Genomic DNA, 19,978 nt, shown 5'->3' with positions numbered 1-19,978 from the left:
CAAAAAAGCCCAAATAAATTGTTTGCAGACATGAAAGCGAAAATATAAAAAGATTGCAGGCTAGTAGTTTAAGATAGTCTGCTATTTATATATCATGATACATAGTTTGATTTGTGTTAGTGAATTTATTCCCATTTATTTATAAATAGAATAAAAATAGAAACATTTTGCGGGCAAGATTTTGATTTCCCGAGGTTTATGATTTTGTTGCACGGCTCAAGGATTGAAGCGGGCCAACATTTCGTGCTATAGAGTTACAGTCATATTTCCTTCTCTCATTCCTTTTTAAAATCCTGTATTTAAATGCAAAGGTTCACCTCTTACAGGCAACATACTCTTCTCTATGAAATGAATTTAAATGAATACGTTTGTACTGCGGAAACGCCTGGCGATTTTTGCCTTCCTTCAAGTTTCAAAGTTAATGAGGCCCTTGAAGCTTATGGAAATTGACAAAATCAGATATTTACAACAGAATAAATGGAACTTTACAGTATTACAAGAAAGCCTGTCCGAAATGTTAAAATGTATATCCGCAGTACAAATATATGAATTTCATATATTCATTTCATATCTTCTCCATCCACGGGTATATTACGAACTCACAAGTAACCAGCTCCCAGTTGGCTTGATAGCTCAGTTGGTTAGAGCGCTGCACTAGTATCGCAGAAGTCATGGGTTCAAATCCCGTTCAAGCCAGAATTTTTTTCAGGCTTGCTTTTCTCAAATGCTTAAGTTGAGTACATTACTGTGATGATCTTTCATTTGCTTAAAATATACTCTTCTCTATTCCAATACAAATACACGTTTTCCTAATGTTTTAGATCTTACAAGAAGGGAAAATCAGAGGGGACTAACCATAGTAAAACTAAGGCTGTGGTATACCAGCCTGATTCTCAGATGGTCCAGGACACTCGCGGCCACGTATTTTCTCTCTTGAGATGAGGAAGTGCGAGGCCGTGGGCAACCTGGACCATTGAAGCTAGTGTTGTACCTGCCGAGTTTGTGATTTCCTTATCTCCACTGATACGGTTGAATCCCGATAACTCGAACCCTGAATAACTCGAACCTCCTGCTAACTCGAACCTTTTTCGATTTCCTTCCAGGTCATTTTCTTACTTTTTTTTTCTTACACTTTCTTTTTTGCCCTTGATAACTCGAACCTACCGGTAATTCAACTTCCATTGAAGGGTCGAGTTTTTGGGATTCAACTGTAATAGGCTTTTTCCTACTTGTAGATGAGTCAAATTGATGGTGAAACTCTTAACTCTTAGCAATTACTTTTTGCGTTCGACGAAGGAGAGCGCAAGCCTAATTTTGTTTTTGTGTCCTGTGTCTTTTGAGTTGGTATGCCTGTGTACTGTTATGCGGAATGAATCGAGCCTTAATGCGCGCGCAGATGTATGGACGCCAGATTGGCCGCCCCGATTGATTTTTGCAGGGGCAATTCTCGGCCGGGAAACTGGTAGGCACAGATGGCCTCGATTTCATGTAAAACAAGATGGCGTCCCAAAAGCAGCTTAGAAACATTATTTTGCTTGAAAAAAAAAAGGGTTAAAAACGTGTTGTCAAAATTGTAATTTTGCCAAAAATGTCATGGAGAACATTAGAAGGTTATCATCCAAGGTAGCAGAATTGTCTTCAGCCACCGAACGTCATAAAAAGAGTGGAAATCGAGTAAGTCGATGCGTAGTTTCGTACGGAGTTCGTTCGTAGGTAAACCAGCGTATTTTCCTGCAATTATTATATGTTGCACAAAACTACAAATTGTTAGAATTAAATGCATCGAGAGTGGGTATAATACGGATCGAAATTGTTTTATCATTTCTTTGAATTTGTGATATATCGTTATTCCAAGAAACACTAAACGTTTTGACGAGGAAATCGTTGTGTGAATGTAATATTCGTGTAGTAGATTACTGTGTGAATTATGTCTGTGGAATTTTAAATCGAAGTAAAACTATTTCCAGAAGTTTGTGGAAAACGATAGTGCCAAACGATAACAGGTCAAGTGAAATAAATAATTATTTTTGTGTACATAATATTTCATTCATTCTATGTTCTTTTGGCTCGTCACACAATCTTTCTCACACTTATCCTCCTTGCGTTTGGTTCAGTACTGAAGCATAGTAACTAACTTTGACATAAGGCATACTACTAGTAGGCCGACCATGTCGGTTTTTTTGCCACTGCCTGCTTTACCTTGGGTCTATTTTACCTATAGGTCGAACGCACTCTCCTGATCTCTGATTACTACTAGCATAGTAAAATATAGAATCATGCAATTTATATTTACAAGTAAAGACTATCAACCACAGAAATTACTAATTAAAACAACTTATGAATTTCACGAAATTCTGCATGCTTAGTTTCACGTAAAAAACAGAATTTTATAGTCTTCTGGTGACCTATTATTATTGGTCCATGCTGACATGATTTTAAAATGTCCCCCTATTACCTGTTATCTTTACATTAATTGATACATTACTTTTATTCAGTGATAACTGACTTGTAAACTTCAGCAATACTGCTTGTGTTTATGGTCATGCAAATATACTAGCTGTAGCCTTAATGCCTCAACTTGCCATCTAATGGCCAGGTTCAAAATTAATCCACCTTAGCTCGTTAACCGACTTTTTTCCTTTCTTTTTTTTTTTTCACAATGTTAAGTGGCAAAATGCTGCCGGCAGACAACAGATAAAAACTTGTACTCAGTTTTAACAGTGTTAAGAGAAAGTTATATAGAAAGATTGCCATCAGAGCTTTTAACTTAAAGGGACCGTGTTACGGCTGAGTTAAGTTTATTTTTAAGTTTTGCCAAATACTCGCTATGAAACTTAATGTTTGCAAATTACTTCTATGGATCTAAATGAGAAAACCATAGCCTAATTGCAGCCAAATGTGTCTCCCGGGCGTTATGATATAAAATTACAAGCAAACGAGATTAACTTTGAAAACTGTTCAGTCCAACAATATTTCAAAAACCCATATCGCAATCCATTTCAATCTTCGTCACTTTTGGCCATCCGTACCTTCCTTTGTATTTGCAGTGTTATTGAAATGTGCCTTCACTGTTTAAAATTTGGCTAAAATACGTGACACAGTCGCTAAACACCCCTACCTTTGTGGGTTCCTGATGTGTATGTCAAATTCTCATGTAGACTCTAAATTAATATGTATACTCCAAACAGTTCAGAATTAGGCCTGCCCCGATTGTGCTCGTAAAATGCTGGAAAGTTGCTCACTGGAATGCCAAAAAGTTGCTAAAAGATTGCCAAAGTTAAAGTTGCTACCTAAATTTAAAAGTTGTTACCTAAATAATTTCTTGATATTTTTATATAAACGTTAATTAAAAGCTTTAGTTTTCGTTCTTCACAATAATTGCTAACATCGGTCAAGAACAATAGCTTGAAACAGCTTTAATTAAGACTAACGAAACGAAACAAACGTCAAGTGACAGGTTATGTGTTCAAAAGGTTGATAAACATTCAAGAAATTCGCATAAATTTAACTTTTCTATGAAATCGTAAATTTTTTCGTTCTTGATATGTGCTCTGAACCTATTTTGATATGTGCTCTAAACCTATTTTGTTAAATAAATAGCTCAGAAAGGCAAAATTTGCTCGAGGTTGCAAAAACCGCAAAAAGTTGCTCCAAACGCCAAAAGTTGCTCAAAAGTTGCCGAACACAATCGGGACATGCCTATTCAGAATGCCTCTTTTTTCAAGCAAGTCTAGCACTATGGATTGCATAAAACTAGCTAAATTTGGAACAGATATTAAAATGAATGTTGAGAGGCGGCCATGCTGTAAAACACTCCACCCTCCCTACCCAGGAGAGCATCTACGCTGCCCAGCTCAGCAACCTCGCCATCTCTCATCACTATGATCACTTCACAGTCTCGAATGGTGTTCAATCGATGCGCTATAGTAATTACTGTGCAATTCTTGAGTTTCTCACGCACAATGTTCCAAATTGTTTGTTCAGTGTTCGGATCCACCTGCGCAGTGGGTTCATCCAAGATGACGATTTTATTTTGTTGCAACAACGTGCGAGCCAAACACAGAAGTTGTCGTTCGCCGACGCTTAAGTTCCCACCCCTCTCTAGTAACACGTAGTCGAGTTTTCCGTTGAGCTTTTCAATTAACGGCTTGAGCTGCACGGTTTCTAGTGCAGACCACAAGCCCTCATCGTCGTGGGTCGCCAAAGGATCCAGATTTTTTCTTATTGATCCGCTAAAAAGCACCGGGGTTTGGCTAAGAACCGAAAGACATCCACGCGATTCTTGAAGGTTTACACTTTTTACTTCCACTCCGTCGACTGAGATGTCACCTTCGGCCTCAGGCATGCGTAGAAGCGCAGCAATGATTGACGACTTTCCATCCCCTGTTCTACCCACGATTCCAACTTTCCTCTTTCCTTGAATTTTAAAGCTCAGGTTCTTAAGAATTTGGGGTCCTCCATCGTAGTACCTCAAGGTGACATTTTTAAAGCTTATACTCCCATCACGTGGCCAGTCATCACGTGGTGTCGTCTTGATGCTGTACCCTGGCTCAGGGTCGAGTTCTGTATACGTAATGACTCGCTCAACTGACGTCATCAAATTTTCAACCTCTGCAAATTGCCGCGTGGTATATTGGGAAACCATGACAGTTTCAGAGACGAAAACCAGTATAAGGCCAGCAACAGCTGTCGACAGAATGATAAGAGTTTAGCGTGCGACTTTAATATGAGAAGCAAATCTAAATGCATATAAAACAAGCGCCGTGTACGTATGGAAGAGAGTCAGAAAGTTTTAACGTTAATTGAAGTTTTTGTAAGTAGTTCAGGCCTGACACGGTTAAATAAACTCCTTCTTGCCATATCACTTCATAACACAATTTGAAACAAAAACGAGACAACCTCTAGGGATGTAGAGACACGTTTTTTGACTTTGCACGGAGTCACGGTATTGCTGAATAAAAAGTATCGTGGGGCGCCTTCACTCTTCTTTCGTAACAGACAGTGCAATAGGGTCACTAAATCAAATCGCACATTTCACCATCCCTATACCCACTCTTTTTATTTTATAAGAATCTAGTTTATAAGAATATCAAGGCTGAAATTTGCAAATTTTTAAGAATATTATAAGAAATAAATCATAAACCCGAGGCTGAGATTTTGAAAAGAATATAGTTTTTAGTTGAAACACAAATCAGTTATTTTCCATTTCCGTCACTTTATCTCTGTGAGGAATACTTTGTTTAAAGCCAAAACTGCTAGGCTGCAACGAAAAGCAATGGTACATATGCACAATGTAACATGATACAGATCTGGACACCAAACACTTGTAGTTGATTACCCAATACTTGCTAAAACGGACTCGGAAATGTCAAACGGTATTTTCTAAGAAATGTCTCATAAGAATATTTTCAGCCTAAAATCGGCAGAATTAAATAAGAATATTCAGCCTGGGTGAAAAAACTGTATTCTTATATAAAAATAGTGTAATATGTTTTGGCCCATGCTAAAATACTTCCCTTACCCGCATCTTGGGAAACAAAAATACAAACTGCGGCCGCCACACCAACAAAAACTGAACACAGGAAATCCACCCGAAGACCAAACCACCTTCCACTCGCCAACACCATGGAAAACACTTGGTTGTGAAGGTCTTGGCGTCTAGAAGAAGATAAAATAAACAACAATAATGAACAATTATTGTATTCGGATTTCACACGATAGTGAGAAAATATAAATGCCGTGGTTTGTGGTATAGCAATCGATGCCAGCGTGAATGCGCTGTTTACTGTCAAGTGCTGTTGAGAAAGACTGTAGCTGGAGACCGATCTTAAAGGGACTGTGTCACGGAAATGTAGGCATGGGAAATGACAATCAAACTCGGTGAAATATAAAAAAATAACGTCTTAAAACAGTGAAGGAACATCTCAATAACACAGCAAATACAAAAGAAGGTACGGATGGCCAAAAGTGACAAAGATTGAAATGGATTGAGATATGGGTTTTTGAAATATTGTTGGGCTGAACAGTTTTCAAAGTTAGCCTCGTTTGCTTGTAACTTTAAATTATAACGCCCAGGAAACACATTTGGTTGCAACAAAGCTATGGTTTTGTCATTTAGATCCAAAGCAGTAATTTCTTTGCAAACATTAAGTTTCATAGCAAGTATTTGGCAAAGCTTAATAAAATAAACTTTACTCAGCCGTAACACAGTCCCTTTAAGGTTCACTAGACGTATGTCACTCGGACTATCACACCAGACGGAATAATATCAAGTTTATTTTAGTTTACGATCTTAAAAAATAAACAAATACCGTCTTTTTCAACAGTAGGGACAAATTACAACGCATACAGCATGTTGCTACATGCTTTATTACTGGAACCAAGTAATGACAGCATCTAGGTTTCAGTGGCAATTCAGGTCGCGTGATTTCGTTAAAGAGCGAAGTTTATTACTACTTTATATGTTAAAAAATAATTGGAAATGATTATTTGAAGGAAAATAATTTGGAATCCTATTAAAAACAATGACCTTTTTCGCTCTCGATTTCTAATAGGGGATTCTAGTTTCTTCGGCCTTCAACTCATGAAAAACTCGAGCTCATAACTTAATTGTTAAAGAATGCATGTTTGAGGTCTAGGAAATTTACAAGCATTCGGTTCAGAGCTTAGACCCGCCACGCAACGACGATAGCAATGGGCCTTTTGCAGCTAACGATCAAATGGTACAAAATAACACCTTGCTGGAGGGCAAGCTACACTCTGGAACATTAAAAAAAGGGAAGTCAAACATAACTTGTTGAACTCGCTTTGCTTTGGATGTCCCAGCGAGTAGCTTGCCTTTTAAGCACGTTGTTATTTTGTGCCTTGTTACTGTTAGCTGCAAAGGGCCTATTACCTGTAGAACTGATCGATAAACTCGCTTTCCATCTTCTGCGTTCGAATGGTGTCCAGGCCTGTCATGGTTTCTGAAAAGTGCGAGAAGACTGGGCTGCGGCAGATAGATTCCAGTCTCTTTAACTCACGCGAAGTCCTCAAATAAAAACTTGCTAGGTAAACAAACAGAACTGCAAATGGAACCACTATCAAGAGGATCCAAAAATTGGCAACTGCTGGCACCAGGACAGAAAAAAATAACAGCAGGAAAATCTGAATGAGGAACACGAATTTCATTGGAAGATCTTCGTCCATGCTGCCTACGTCTTGAGAGAATCTGTTCAGTATTCGTCCTGCAGGATTGATGTCGAAGAAAAGGACTGGAGCGTGCAGTATACTGGTAACCATGTTATCGTGCAGGCGTTCAGAAGATCTGAGACAAACGTGAAAGAAAACAAAGGCGCAGACGAAACCAAGGACCAAGGATCCGCAGACAAGACCAGCGTAGATGCTCAAGGTTGTTGAATCTCTTTGGTGTGACAAAGGCATCCTTGTCAAATAGGACAGCCAGACACTTGGCGAAGTCATGACAACTACAAAGATGGAGAAATAACAAACAATTAAGCTCGGCTGGATTCTTTCCACAAAACTCCAAAAGTAATTCCTTTCCCACCCCACCCCGAAAGTAAAGCAGCCCTTAGGACTTCTGAATAACAATTAGGCTACAAGCTTTCTACGAGCAAACACTCAACGTGGCGCTGGTCACTCAAAAGGATTGCAATCGGAAACCTACAAATTTATGTATTTTTAGCCAAAAGCAAGAAAAACTTTCACTTTTATGAGCAACCCACACGCGATCGTGTTCTATCAGCGATAAGCATTACCCAGTGACCGACTATTATCAGGCAAACTCGCAATCTGATTGGCTACGTAAGCGCGGTCTTATTTTCGATAGATTGCCTTGTTTGCACGTAGGCTCTTACCGAAAGTGCTAGCACTTTTTGTGGCATTATTTGGCTTCGCGAGCATTTTTTTTTTACATTTTATCCCAAAAAGCACTGCTAGCATAATTTTGGATTTTCGACTGACTATTTGTCTAATTTTGTGTTAAAAAGCACAATCTGACTTTATTTATGGCGTCCAAAGATGCATTAGCCCTCATTTTAGACAAAGGAGCCGTGGAGGCCTGGGGAATAGGTTTGATACGTCAGTGGTTGCCTTCTAGAAACCCAGTCCATCACACTCGTTTCAAGATGACGTCATCCACGTTGTCATCGAGGAACAATGGAAGTCAGCCAGCCAAGGCAGAGATAGCTCGAGAGCGTACTCTGACTTCAAACATTGATCGTTACATTTTATTGTTGAAAAATGTAACTGAAAATCTGAAAAATGTAATATTCTATGTTTAAAAAAATCGGAAAAAAGTGAGCATTTTTGTTACCCACGAGCACTTTTTAAAAAAATTAGCATTATTTTAGCACTTTTTCGGCAAAAAACGAGCACTTCTTTTAGCATTTAATGCTTTTTTTACGAGTACTTTTGGTAAGAGCCTATTTGCACGCGCAAGTAAAATTGCTCAAATCAGAAACAAAACCTATCAATAAACCACTTTCTCTGAACTTTTTGTTGAATAAATCGTCTCTGGGTTATGCTAAAACAATTAGAGGGCTCGCTCTCGGTTTCTATCGGCTTTTAAAAGTTGGCTCGGGGCTTCACCCCCCGCAACTACTTAACAATTAGACGGCGAGCTCGAGGTTTCTATTTAACAATTAGACGGCAAGCTCGAGGTTTCTACTGGCTGATAGTTGGCGAGGGGCGAAGCCCCGACAACTATCAAAAGCCGGTAGAAACCGAGGCGAGCCGTCTAATTGTGTTAGCATAACCCACTGACCGATCTATTAAACTCAGAATATCGCTAGAATTGATTTTTTGAAGGTTTTGATTGATAAAATTCAGCGAAAACTAAGCGCGCGCTCCGAGAGCCTTCTACGGATCGATAGTAGGCACCTGTGTAGCCAATCAGATTGCGCGATTACCAATAGTAGGTCAGTGTGGTTATGCTAACGGCTGATAGTTGGCGAGGGGCGAAGCCCCGAGTCAACTATCAAAAGCCGGTAGAAACCGAGAGCGAGCCGTCTAATTGTGTTAGCATAACCCACTGACCGATCTATTTAACACAAAATATAGCTAGAGTTGATTTATTGAAGGTTTTGATTGATAAAATTCAGCGAAGACTAAGCGCGCACTCCGAGAGCCTTCTACGGATCGATAGTAGGCACCTGTTTAGCCAATCAGATTGCGCGATTACCAATAGTAGGTCAGTGTGGTTATGCTAACAGCCTGTGTTTTCTAGCAATGGAACCGAGGTCGCTTCCCCCTTATCCTTACCTTGCATTGCTATAAATAATACAAATAATGCAAATGCCCCAATTGGGTGCATTCCAGCTTTGAAGTACTTCCAGTACAATTTGAACGAGATCGCTCCAATGACCCGGTCTTCTTCAGAAATTTCCAAATGTTCGGGAGAGCTACTATCGCCAGGTGGAACGATTGTGTCGATGGTGTTGAGATCTCTGTCGTCATTTTTCCGAGTCACCCTTTCATTGTTGATGTCCAGATCTGTACCCAGGAGGTAATTTACTGCACTTTCATGTGTCAGTTCAGAAAAAGGTCCTTTTTGCATCACAGAGCCTCTGTCAAGCACAACCACTTGATCTGCAACCTCCATGTGCCTCTTGCTATGCGTGACCAGAATCCTAATTTTACCACCAAGATGTTGACAAATGCACTGGTTGAAAATATGTTCCCCAACTTTGACATCAACAGCACTTAGAGGATCATCCAATAGATAGACGTCTGCATCTGCGTACACTACGCGTGCCAGGCTGACGCGAGCCCGCTGTCCTCCACTTAACACGACACCGCGCTCTCCAACAAATGTTTGATCGCCTCTCGGAAATCTGCTCATGTCCTCCTGGAGGGCGCACACTTTGATAACTTTTGAAAACCTGCTTTCATTGTACATTTTTCCAAATAAGATGTTGTCTCGAATGGTTCCAGAGAAAACCCAGGCCTTTTGAGAAACAAAAGCGATATTCCCAGAGTAGACTATTGTGCCGCTTGATAAGGCGACCTCGCCAGCTATTGAGGAGAGAAGAGTAGATTTTCCACTGCCAACCTGGCCAGTGATTACTGTAAGACTTTCTGCGGGTGCATCAAAACTGACATCACACAGAATACTCTTTTCTCTGGAACCTGTTATGGAACATGTTGCACGTGAAACTGTTAACCCAGCCTGCTGTTTCTTTGAATGACGCTCAGCTGCTGACAGAATAGGATTTATTGTGTATTCATTGTCTTCAGCGTTCTTTCCAGGTCGGGTAACCGATGGAAAAGTTTCTGGACTCCATAACAAGGGATGTAATCCATTTCCCTTGACAGAATATTGGCTAATTTGAGTGCAACCGTCGTCTCTTTCTCGATGGCGAATGGGTAAATTCTGTAAAAGGAGAAACTTCTGTGTTCTTGCGAAAGATACAAACGATTCAAACACTGAAGGAGCCTTGAAAGTCAGTCTGAATGACACATCCCGTCTCAGAACCTGATTCATGAAGGTGAGTAACATAAAAGCATTCTCTGGTGTTAGAGTGTGGTCTGTGAGAATGATCGTTATGGCCGAGATGAAGGTTGCCACGAGTCCGATAATGAAGCACAGGGGTTCTATTGCCGCTAACAGGGTACTTTTCTTGAGGATTTTAACAATTTCATTCCTAAAAGGTAAGACAATATTAAATTATTGATATTTTATGAATACGCACCAAGGCAAGTAACACGTTCCATCGAGTCATTTCAGACACATTTTGCGAGAAACTGGAACTTTTTTTCAATCAGTGAGGTGTGCAATTTTTCTGTAATCAATGAACTAGAAGGTTATTGTCCAGTGTGTTTCAAATCTTTATCACCAGTTGTAAATGGTGATAAGTTAATTGTTGTGCATATAATTACAAAAACGACCAAAGAATTCCAAAGGAAAGCTAAGAATTAACTAATTACAGCTGCTCTCGAGATTGGCTCATATGCTGTCCTGTTAGTGGCTAAAAGGGTCTGTTACCAACCAATCAGATTGCAGGATTTTGTTAAATTTTCATTGAGGATCTTAATTAACTAACCTTCGCAACTCTTTTACTTTTTCTCTGTAATTTTCTTCCCACGCATGCGTCTTGAGGACACGAATCCCCGACACCAGTTCATCCATTAATGATATTCGTTGATCCGACACCTCAGCTACCTGCCCGCGAATCTTCGCACAAAGAGATGATATGGTCAAGATATACGGCATGGTTGCCAAAATAAGCAGCACGCCAAGAATAGACTGCCACCCAATAAGATACACCATTAAGGATGCTGCAATTGGAATTTCAGCCAGCGAAGTCATGCAGTAGAGTAGGTCGATAGGTGCTTGTTCGATTCTCTTGAGGTCATTAGATATCAGGTCGATCACGTGACCGGTTGTTACCTCTTGTAATGTTTGCTGGCCCATTAAGGTAATCTGTAGAGAGATGAAAACACTCTTTGAGGCGTGCTAGGCAATATTCGGATTTTAAATTTTAGATTGTTAATTATTTACGAAATATTTTTTTTAATTTTTTAGGTTGTTAATTATTTACTTAATAGATATTTTAAATTTTTAAATTTTAAATTGCTCATTATTTACGCAATAGAAATTTTTAAATTTTAGATTGTAATTTTAGTTAGGGGACCTAAATAGGGATAACCTCGTGGTCCTCCTTTTCAGATACAATTTGTGTGTGTTTGAATAAAGTATTATTATTTCTATCCTACCACCATGCTGCCCTGGGGAAGGAGGGTGGAGGAAGACAGGGAAAGGAAGAGGAAAAAAAGAAAGATGACGAGAAAGAAGAGGTGCAGGAGAAGGAGTAGGAGTAAGAGGAGGGTAGGAGTTAGGGCAGCAGCATTAATAGGAGGAGAAGGGAGAGAAAAGAAAAGGAGAAGAAGAAAGAGAAGAACAAGAGACAGTAAAGATAGAAGTTGACAGAGAAGGTAGAATTGAAGAAGGAGCAAATAGAGGAGTAACAAGAAGAGGAGGAGAAGAAGGAGGAAAGAGAGGAATTAGAGGAAGAAGTTTTAGAAATAGGGGAAGAAGGGAGGAGGGAGAGGAGCAGGAGGATGCTGAATAGGAGGAGGAGCATGAGGAAGAGGAGAAAGAGTAGAGAAGCAGAATAAGGAGGGCTAGGAGAAGAAGAAGAAGAAGAAGAAGAAGAAGAAGAAGAAGAAGGAAGAAGAAGAAGAAAGGAGGAGGTGGAGGAGGAGGCGGAGGGGTGTGAAGAAGAGCTGTTGGATGAGGAAATGCAACTGAAGAAGGATTGAGAAGGGCAGTAGATATAGAGAAGGAAGAAGCAGATGTGTTCAGGAGTGACATATTGTAAAAGCATCACAAAGTCTGCTCACTGGTAAAAGCTCACCAAAACACTCATAATTCTGTCAAATATAAAGTACAGTCGAACCCCGTTATTTCGAACCGTCAGGGGAAACCAAAAATAGTTCGAAATAGCCGATAGTAAGTGATATATGGGCTTTAGTTCGAAATAACAAGGAATTCGAAACAACCGAGTTGGAATTAACGGGGTCCAACTGTAATATGAAGATGACAAATAACCTAGTCATACATCAAGTACTTAAGAGTAAAAATACCTGCATTCAATCTTGGAGATAAGTAGGAAGAGGAGGAAGAAAGGTACAGGAATATGAGGAAGAAGAGGAGCCGGAAGAGAATGAAAAAGAGTGGGTGGAGGATGAAGAGCAGCAGGTGGAGAATGGAAGCAGTAGGAGGAGAAAAAGGAGAGAGAGGAAGATGATGATGAGGAGTGGCAAAGGAGCATGGGAAGAAAGGAGAGGAAAAAAAGGAGCAGGAGAAGGAGGAAGAGGGAAAGGGGAACAAAAATGAGCAAAAGGAGGATGAAGAGGAGAAGCACGAAGGAGCAGCAGGAGCAGGGGAGTTGGAAGAGTAGAAAAAGGAAAATAGGAGCAGAAAGAGAGAAGACAAGGAAGGGGAGCAGAAGAAGGGGACAGGAAGAGCAGAAAGGGGATGAAGAGGAGGAGGAAGTGGAACAGGAGTAGGAAGAGGAGAGAGAGGAGGATGAAGAGGCATAGGAGCACGAGAAACAAAGAAGAGAAGCAAAAGAAGGCAGGAGAGGAGAAAGTGGAAAAAGAAGAGCAGGTAGACGAGAGGGAGGAGCAAGAGGAGAAGGGAAAGGGAAAGAAGAGAAGCACGGGGGGGGGGAAGGGAGGAATGAGGAACGTGAGAGAACAGGAGAAATAAGAGGAGGAGGAAAAAGAGGAAGAGGTGGAAGAGGAGGAGGATTCGGGCGAAAAGGAGGAACAGGAGAAGAAGATGAACAGGAGCATAAGTGGAGGGGTATAAAACAGAAATGCGTTTCGGTGGACGGGAAATAAGTGAATGATGATGAAAAGATGGAGCAGAAGGAATAGAAAGAAGAGTAATAGGAGAAAGAGGAGGAAGGAGACGGGGACTTGGAGGAGGAGGAGGAGGGTAGGAGAAGAAGGAAGAGAAAAGCACTCGTGATAACAGTGAAACTAGGGCATAACCTGCGAACACAGGCAGATCGTCGCCTGCTGGTAAGCGGCGGAGAGAAACAACAGACGGACATTCAACTGCTTTTGCAGACAACCCTAAGCAAGGAATTTGTACGGACACTGAGACGAGCACCTACCTTTTGAAAAATAAGTCCTTGCAAAGCGCTTCTCAGTTTCATACCTAGAAGCTCCAAGATAAAGCCACTGTAATTGGACAAAATGTAAGTTAATCCATTGAAAGTCATTAGTCCTGCACAAAGATATAAATAGACAGGATCCGCGTTCCTAACCCTCAACAAATAAACAAGAATTCCAATCAGTAGCGGTTGCATAATTCGACCGACAGATTCTAGTAAAAGCAGAGACAAACATAGGCAAAATTCTTTGAAAGATATTATCTTTATGACGCTTTTCCAGAGTTTAGGTTCTGTTCCTTCTTCATTGCACTTTTGAAGGTCGCTGTTCCATTGCTTCTGAAGCCGCTCTGTCAAGTCACGTGTTCTTTCTTCTTGGTGAAGAGGCAAGAAATCAGACTGGTCCAATGGCTCCTTAGTTCCTTTCCTAAAAACATTATTCATCCACCAAAATGCAAAGATGGATAAGAAGTTTGCAGTGGTCAGGGGATGATGGAGTTTATGTTGGTTTACTGTGTCTTCGACAGGAACTTTTCTGTAGCCCTTTTTTGTCATGGTGCTGTAAGAAAATTGAAAAAAAAAACAGCTTAACAATTCTTTTTTCTCTCTCTTGCATTTAACAATTAGACTACGAGCCCGAGCTTTCTATCGCTCATAGTAAACGAGGGCGTTGTTTTACTAGATACTCTAAAGTATTGTAGTCCAAAAACTACAATTTTATTTAGTTTTTGGCCAGAAAATCACGAAAAATTAACCCTTTAAAGAGTAGCCCGCGTGCGATCGTGTTCTATCAGCTAGCATAACCCAGTGGCCGTCTATTGGCAAAAGCGCGATCTGATTGGCTACACAGGCGCCTTTTATGTAACACTCAGACGGCAAGCTCAAGGTTTCATACTCAGGGGCGACCCCTATCAAAAAAAAAAGCCGGTAGAAACTGAGAGCAAGCCGTCTAATTTTTTAAGCATAACCCGGCTGCCGATCTATTAAACAAAAAATAAAGCTAGAGTTGATTATTTGAATGTTTTGTTGATAAAATTCCCAAAAAACTGAGCGCGCGCTCCGAGAGCCGTCTAGCGATGGTTAGAGGGCAGTTGTTTAGTCGATCAGATCGCACGTTTTGCCAAAAGACGGCCGCTGGGTTATGCTAACGATCATTAGCATACTAAAAATAAAATCTCGCTCACTGTTAAAGATAATAACTATACCGGTTTAGTAGAAACTCAGCTGTGTTCTATTGGAAATCTGCGAATCTGATTGGTTCTCCCACTTTTTCTATTCGCCGATAGAAAACAGTCGCGCGCGCTTAGCAGTTAAGCGGTAAATTTTCTTGATTTTTGTCTCCAAAGTGCACAATATTGTAGGTTTTGGACTGCAATCCTTTAGAGTTTCTACTAAAACAATTAACTACTCCCTCTTTCTATGAGCGATAGTCAACTCGGCTGCGCCTCGTTGACTATTTGCTCATACGCGTCGCTCTCCGACGTCGCCAACATGCGGCTATACTCCAGAAGTACGTTAGCGTGAACGTAACGTTAACGCCAGCTTACATCTTTGATATCTGATATCCATGTTATGGTCAATTACAGCTGTCAAAACAAGTATCTGCTGACCAGAATCACATACCTATCACGGGCTCATTCTCATCGAGATCAATGATGGTTTTCCGTAACATCGCGGGCTCAAGTTTAATTTTTTTTCTATGGTTTATATGAAGAGCAGAGTAAATAACCGGGGAGCTCCGCTTTTAGGCTTGGCTAAATCTATTTAATAATCGTAGTCGGCTGGCAACATCGAAAATCCGGTCCACCGCCTCATGCATAGGCGTACGGGCCGGGGGGGGGGGGCAGGGGGGCTGCAGCCCCCCCATTGGGCAACACAGATTTTTTGGGCAGCAAGAGAAATTTGGGCAAAGCCAGTTTTTAAGAAGTTTTTTTTTTCGAAGTTTTAACCTGAAGTCGGCGTGTTAAAGCCAGTTAAATTCACAATTTTAGTGAAGGGGATTGTTTGTTGATATACTATTTGTAAATTATTTTACTGTTGGGCACTGTACTGCAAATCTCTGTCACAGTTAAACAACTGATAAAGATAGTTTCTCCACGTTGCTAAATTTTACAAAATCGACAGCGAGATTCTGGAAGCCGAGTAGAAAATGTGCGTGAGTTTTCGTATGTGCGCGGAATAGGCTATATGACTGTTTTAGAAATGCTGGAGAATGAGAGAATTGATATATTTGCTAAGTTTTCAGCAGGGTTGTTTTCAGAGATTCTTTACGTGGTTCATATCCATGCAGTGATAATCGTGTTCTGCTGAACGATCATTCAGTGCATTGCGCAGATTGAAAACTTACCGCTGCAGCACCTGATGGGGCAACAACGTGTCAGTAAGGCCAAGTTAAAAAACAAATGTTTCTCGTCCCGCCCGTTTCATTTTTTGGGCGGCCTCTCTTTTTTTATATCTGTTTTTGGAAAAGTAGAAAAAAAAAAAACACTATTTACTTGTACTTGTACGGAGTAAGGTATGGTTTTCCCTTTTTCAACTAGCACCAAAACTTTATGTCCTTGTTACGCTAGTCCCTATTGGATAGGTCAACCTTCAGGATTTATTTTGTATTCGCTTCTGCCTAGAAATACGAGGGAGAAAAAAAATCGATTTCAACAAAACTATTACGACAAATAATAAATAATTAAAAAATAACAAAAAACCGCCCGCCCGCTCTCTTTTTTTTTATAGAAATCCGGACGAGAAACATTTTTTTTTTTCTGCCTATTTTTCACTTACTTTATGTTTCAAATCTTATCAAAATAAATGACCGGATTTTTTCGCTCGATGTAGGGCAGTATTTTAACGTGTTTTATGAGCTCATATCTAATTCTTTTAGGATTTTCTTCTTTTAAGCCTTTTATCATCGTTCCTCTTCTCTATTTCAAAAAATTTGGGCATTCGAATTTTTGGGCATTCTCACCCCCCCCTGGCAAACAATTCCCGTACGCCTATCCTCATCTCATCCTCCTCTCTTAAAAAACGCTGCTTTTCAATTACGCCATATCTCTCGCGCTTTACGTCACCAACGACCCCTGTCCCTTAACAATCGATTATTTGTGTCTTTTCTCTATAAAAAACGCGGATCATCTATTGTTTCTCTCCACCCGTGTATCTGGGGTTTCAAAACTCTTCAATACTTTGCGGTGTTTACACGATTCGCCCGAGCGATCCGAAAGTAACTCCGCATTCTCCCACCGCTTGCCGATGTTTCGCGATACAGCAACCCTTTTGGACGTGTCGCGCAATTAGACCGCGGAGTGAACTGTTTCATGTGATCTTGTGGATCTATTGTGTCAGAGTTGACCCTCGGTTCTCGAACTCTTCGCATTTTCTTTCCCTTGGATAGCACTTCTCACCCCCGTTTCTCGAGCATTTCGTTTCCCCAGAGGTTCGACTGAATCGGGATTCTCTGATTTTGAACCGGGTCTCTTTGAGACTCTGCATTTTCCGCTTTTCTGATTCCCATTCATCCCGCCTTTTACCCAACATTTCTCCGACAGTAGTAGACTACTCTCTTTTTTCCTTCTTTTTTTTATGGTAGGAGAGCGAAACGTGGAAAAATCGAGGGCGAAGCCCGAGAGAGAACATCGAAACTCCCTGCGGAGAGAATGCTTTTACTGTTGATTTGCATAAATGGATGAATTTCTGCTCGGTCAGCCATGGTCTGAGGAAAAGAGGACGACTACTCCTAGTCTATCAAGAGCAGAAGCAAAATGTTACTTCTTAGATATCGATGCTTCAAACATTTGCATAGCATCATCTAAGGTGACCCTAAGGTAGAAACAGACGTAACAGCTCAAAGCTCGCTCGACCAGTTGCGGCTCCCGGTAAAAAGCGCAAACAAATTAAAAGTGATTTTCTGCATTAACATTTGATTCACTTCGCATAACTATCAGTCCAAAAGAACAAAGCAAATATGCCACTATGAATAAGTAGAAAGAACGTCAATTACCGATGTGCGTATGCTTGTTTGAATCGGTGAAGTTTCTTACCTTTTAGTTTTCCCAAAAGGCGTCCAAAATATAAAGAAATCAGATTCTTGTTTTCCGCTCGGTACAAACCAATAGTGGGTATCGGCTCTTCGCTGTTGTTCTGTTGCGGCCTTTTCAAATCAAGTGGAGATAAAGCACTTAAGGAAAACCAATAACAAGCAAAGTTATTTTAATATTTCAATGCCATCAAACAATGGGTGTTATGCTTCAACGTTTCCAAAACAGCTTTTCTATTTAAATGTTCATAAAGAAACACGAAAACTCCCGCCATATAATCAAGGTTTTTATAATATCCAAAAAAACAATTATTTAGGATCTTAACACTAAGTTTCAATTTGCTTGGGCTCTATTACGTTCCACTAGAAACGAGCGCAATAATTATTGTAATCACTTACTTGCATGCACATAACTGAAGTGTTTTGCTTCGCTATTTCTCAATGGAGTCAGTCGATCGTGAAAAGAAAATATAATCCTGTGAAAAACTGGAAAACAATCCAATCACTCCCCCCCCCCCCCCCCCGACAGCAACATTTATGGGAAGCGTTTCTTCATTTTCATGGGTTACGTCCCGGGGTTACGTTCGGGAATTTTGTTGGAAAATATTTTGTGCCAAATTTTTTAACGCAACGCGCGCGCCTTTGACTTAAAATTTATAGCATGAAATTTAATTATTCCGAACGCTTTGCTTGAGTAGTATTGATAAGTAGACCAGTGATTGACACGTTTGATCCCGCCTTTAACCGTTGATTGCTTTGCATAAATTGAGAGAACGTAACGTACTGCTCTGCAATTGACCCGAACATATTGGCGGAATATTGGACGGCAAATGATTGATCCGATCCCAGACCAAAAATGATCATGGATCGGGCGTGTAGGGTAGTGCACGAGTTTCGAAAGTCGCAAAAGAATGTTTTTACTGTTGATTTGCATAAATGGATGAATTTCTGCTCAAGTGTAGCCATGGTCTGAGGAAAAGAGGACGACTACTCCTAGTCAGTCTATCAAGGGCAGAAGCAAAATGTTATTTCTTAGATATCAATGCTTCAAGCATTTGCATAGCATCAGCTGAGATAACCGAAGCCCTAAGGTATAACAGACGTAACAGGTCGAAGCTAGCTCGACCAGTTGCCCCCCGCAGTAGACCAGTCGGCTCCCCGTAAAAAGCGCAAACAAATTAAGACAATTAAAAGTGATTTTCTGCATTAATATTTGATTCGCTTTGCGCAACCATCAGTCCACAAGAACTAAGCAAATATGTCACTATGAATAAGTACAACTAATAACAAAAGGCGATGTGTGTATGCTTCTTCGAATCAAAGAGTTTTCTTACCTTAGTTTCCCTAAAAGGCGTCCAAAATTCAAAGAAAGTTTCTCGTTCTTCGCTCGGTACGCCAATAATGGGTATCGGCTCCTCGCTGTTGTTCTGTTGTGGATTCTCAAATGGAGATGAAGCACGTATGGATAACCAATAAGAAGCCAATTATTTTACATTTCAATGCTATCTATCGATGCGTGTTATGCTTTAGCGTACCGACCAGAGGCTGGAAGCTACTAGAGCAAGCGACATCTGTTTGCGCAACAACTTATTTACTGAACTGTTCATTAAAAAGATCAAGGAAAACTCTCGATAGTTAAAATCCTTAACTTATTTAGTATCTTGAACACTTAGTTTCAATTTTCGTGTCCTCACCACGTTCCACTAGAGAAGGGCACAGCCATTATTTTGTATATAATTAAGACGTCGTGCTTCGTTGTTTCTCAATGGGAGAAGTCTATTGTGAAAAAGAAAATATAATCCTGAAAAACTGAGGAAAATGACGATGAAAGTAGACCGCAGCTACAAAAGTAATTGACAAGCGTGTTCTTAAAAAAGATTAAGAAAAACTCTTGATAATTAAGACTTTTTTATTGCGTGTCCTCCACCACGTTCCACCACCAGAGGGGCGCAACCATTATTTCAATTACTTACCCATATGAATATAATAAAAACGCTGTTTGTCAATGGGGGCAGTCTATCGTGAAGAAGAAAATGTAATCCTGCAAAACTGGGACCCATGATAGCCCCACGTATGGGAAGCGTATCTTCATTTTCACGGTTTACGTTCGGGATCATTTTGTTGAAAAACATTTTGTGCCACTACCTTATCCACGTTTTTTCCTATATCCGTTCCACTGCACTCTTTTTAACGGGATCTGTGTTGACTTGTGGTCCGGGATCATTTGCCGTCCAATTTGAGGATCATTTGCAGGGCAGTACGTTACATTTTCTCAACATTTTGTGCCAAATAACGAAACGCACGCGTCCTTGACAGGGGCAAATCC

General features: G+C 40.4%; 1 protein-coding gene across 2 annotated transcripts; it reads right to left on the bottom strand.

Annotated features, from left to right (window-relative positions):
* Positions 1-3,444: 3,444 nt before the first annotated feature.
* LOC144646481 (ATP-binding cassette sub-family C member 4-like) lies at positions 3,445-19,212 on the bottom strand. 2 transcript variants are annotated; one of them, XM_078506078.1, is made up of 8 exons: positions 18,987-19,212; positions 17,726-17,766; positions 13,626-14,181; positions 11,043-11,422; positions 9,262-10,643; positions 6,896-7,466; positions 5,522-5,658; positions 3,445-4,686 (listed from the first exon to the last, which is right to left on the bottom strand). In XM_078506078.1, the coding sequence occupies exons 3-8, from the start codon at positions 14,175-14,177 to the stop codon at positions 3,776-3,778; spliced, it is 3,933 nt and encodes a 1,310-aa protein (XP_078362204.1). In that variant the 5' UTR covers positions 14,178-14,181; positions 17,726-17,766; positions 18,987-19,212; the 3' UTR covers positions 3,445-3,775. The 2 variants fall into 2 exon arrangements, with proteins under 2 accessions (XP_078362204.1, XP_078362205.1); XM_078506079.1 differs by lacking the exon at positions 17,726-17,766.
* Positions 19,213-19,978: the final 766 nt, after the last annotated feature.

The sequence above is a fragment of the Oculina patagonica genome, chromosome 3 (genome assembly GCF_052425735.1).
Source record: "Oculina patagonica isolate OP01 chromosome 3, crgOcupat, whole genome shotgun sequence".
NCBI classification, from domain to species: Eukaryota; Metazoa; Cnidaria; class Anthozoa; order Scleractinia; family Oculinidae; genus Oculina; species Oculina patagonica.
The sequence above is the reverse complement of the archived record's forward strand: the minus strand, read 5'-3'. Positions and strand labels throughout refer to the sequence as shown.

Coding starts and splice junctions, on each gene's coding strand:
- LOC144646481 (XM_078506078.1), bottom strand. CDS start 14,177: ATGACAAAAAAGGGCTACAGAAAAGTTCCTGTCGAAGACACAGTAAAC. Junction 10,644..11,042: donor AAAGTAAAAGAGTTGCGAAG/GTTAGTTAATTA, acceptor CTTACCTTTTAG/GAATGAAATTGTTAAAATCC. Junction 4,687..5,521: donor TTTTGTTTCCCAAGATGCGG/GTAAGGGAAGTA, acceptor TTCTGTCGACAG/CTGTTGCTGGCCTTATACTG.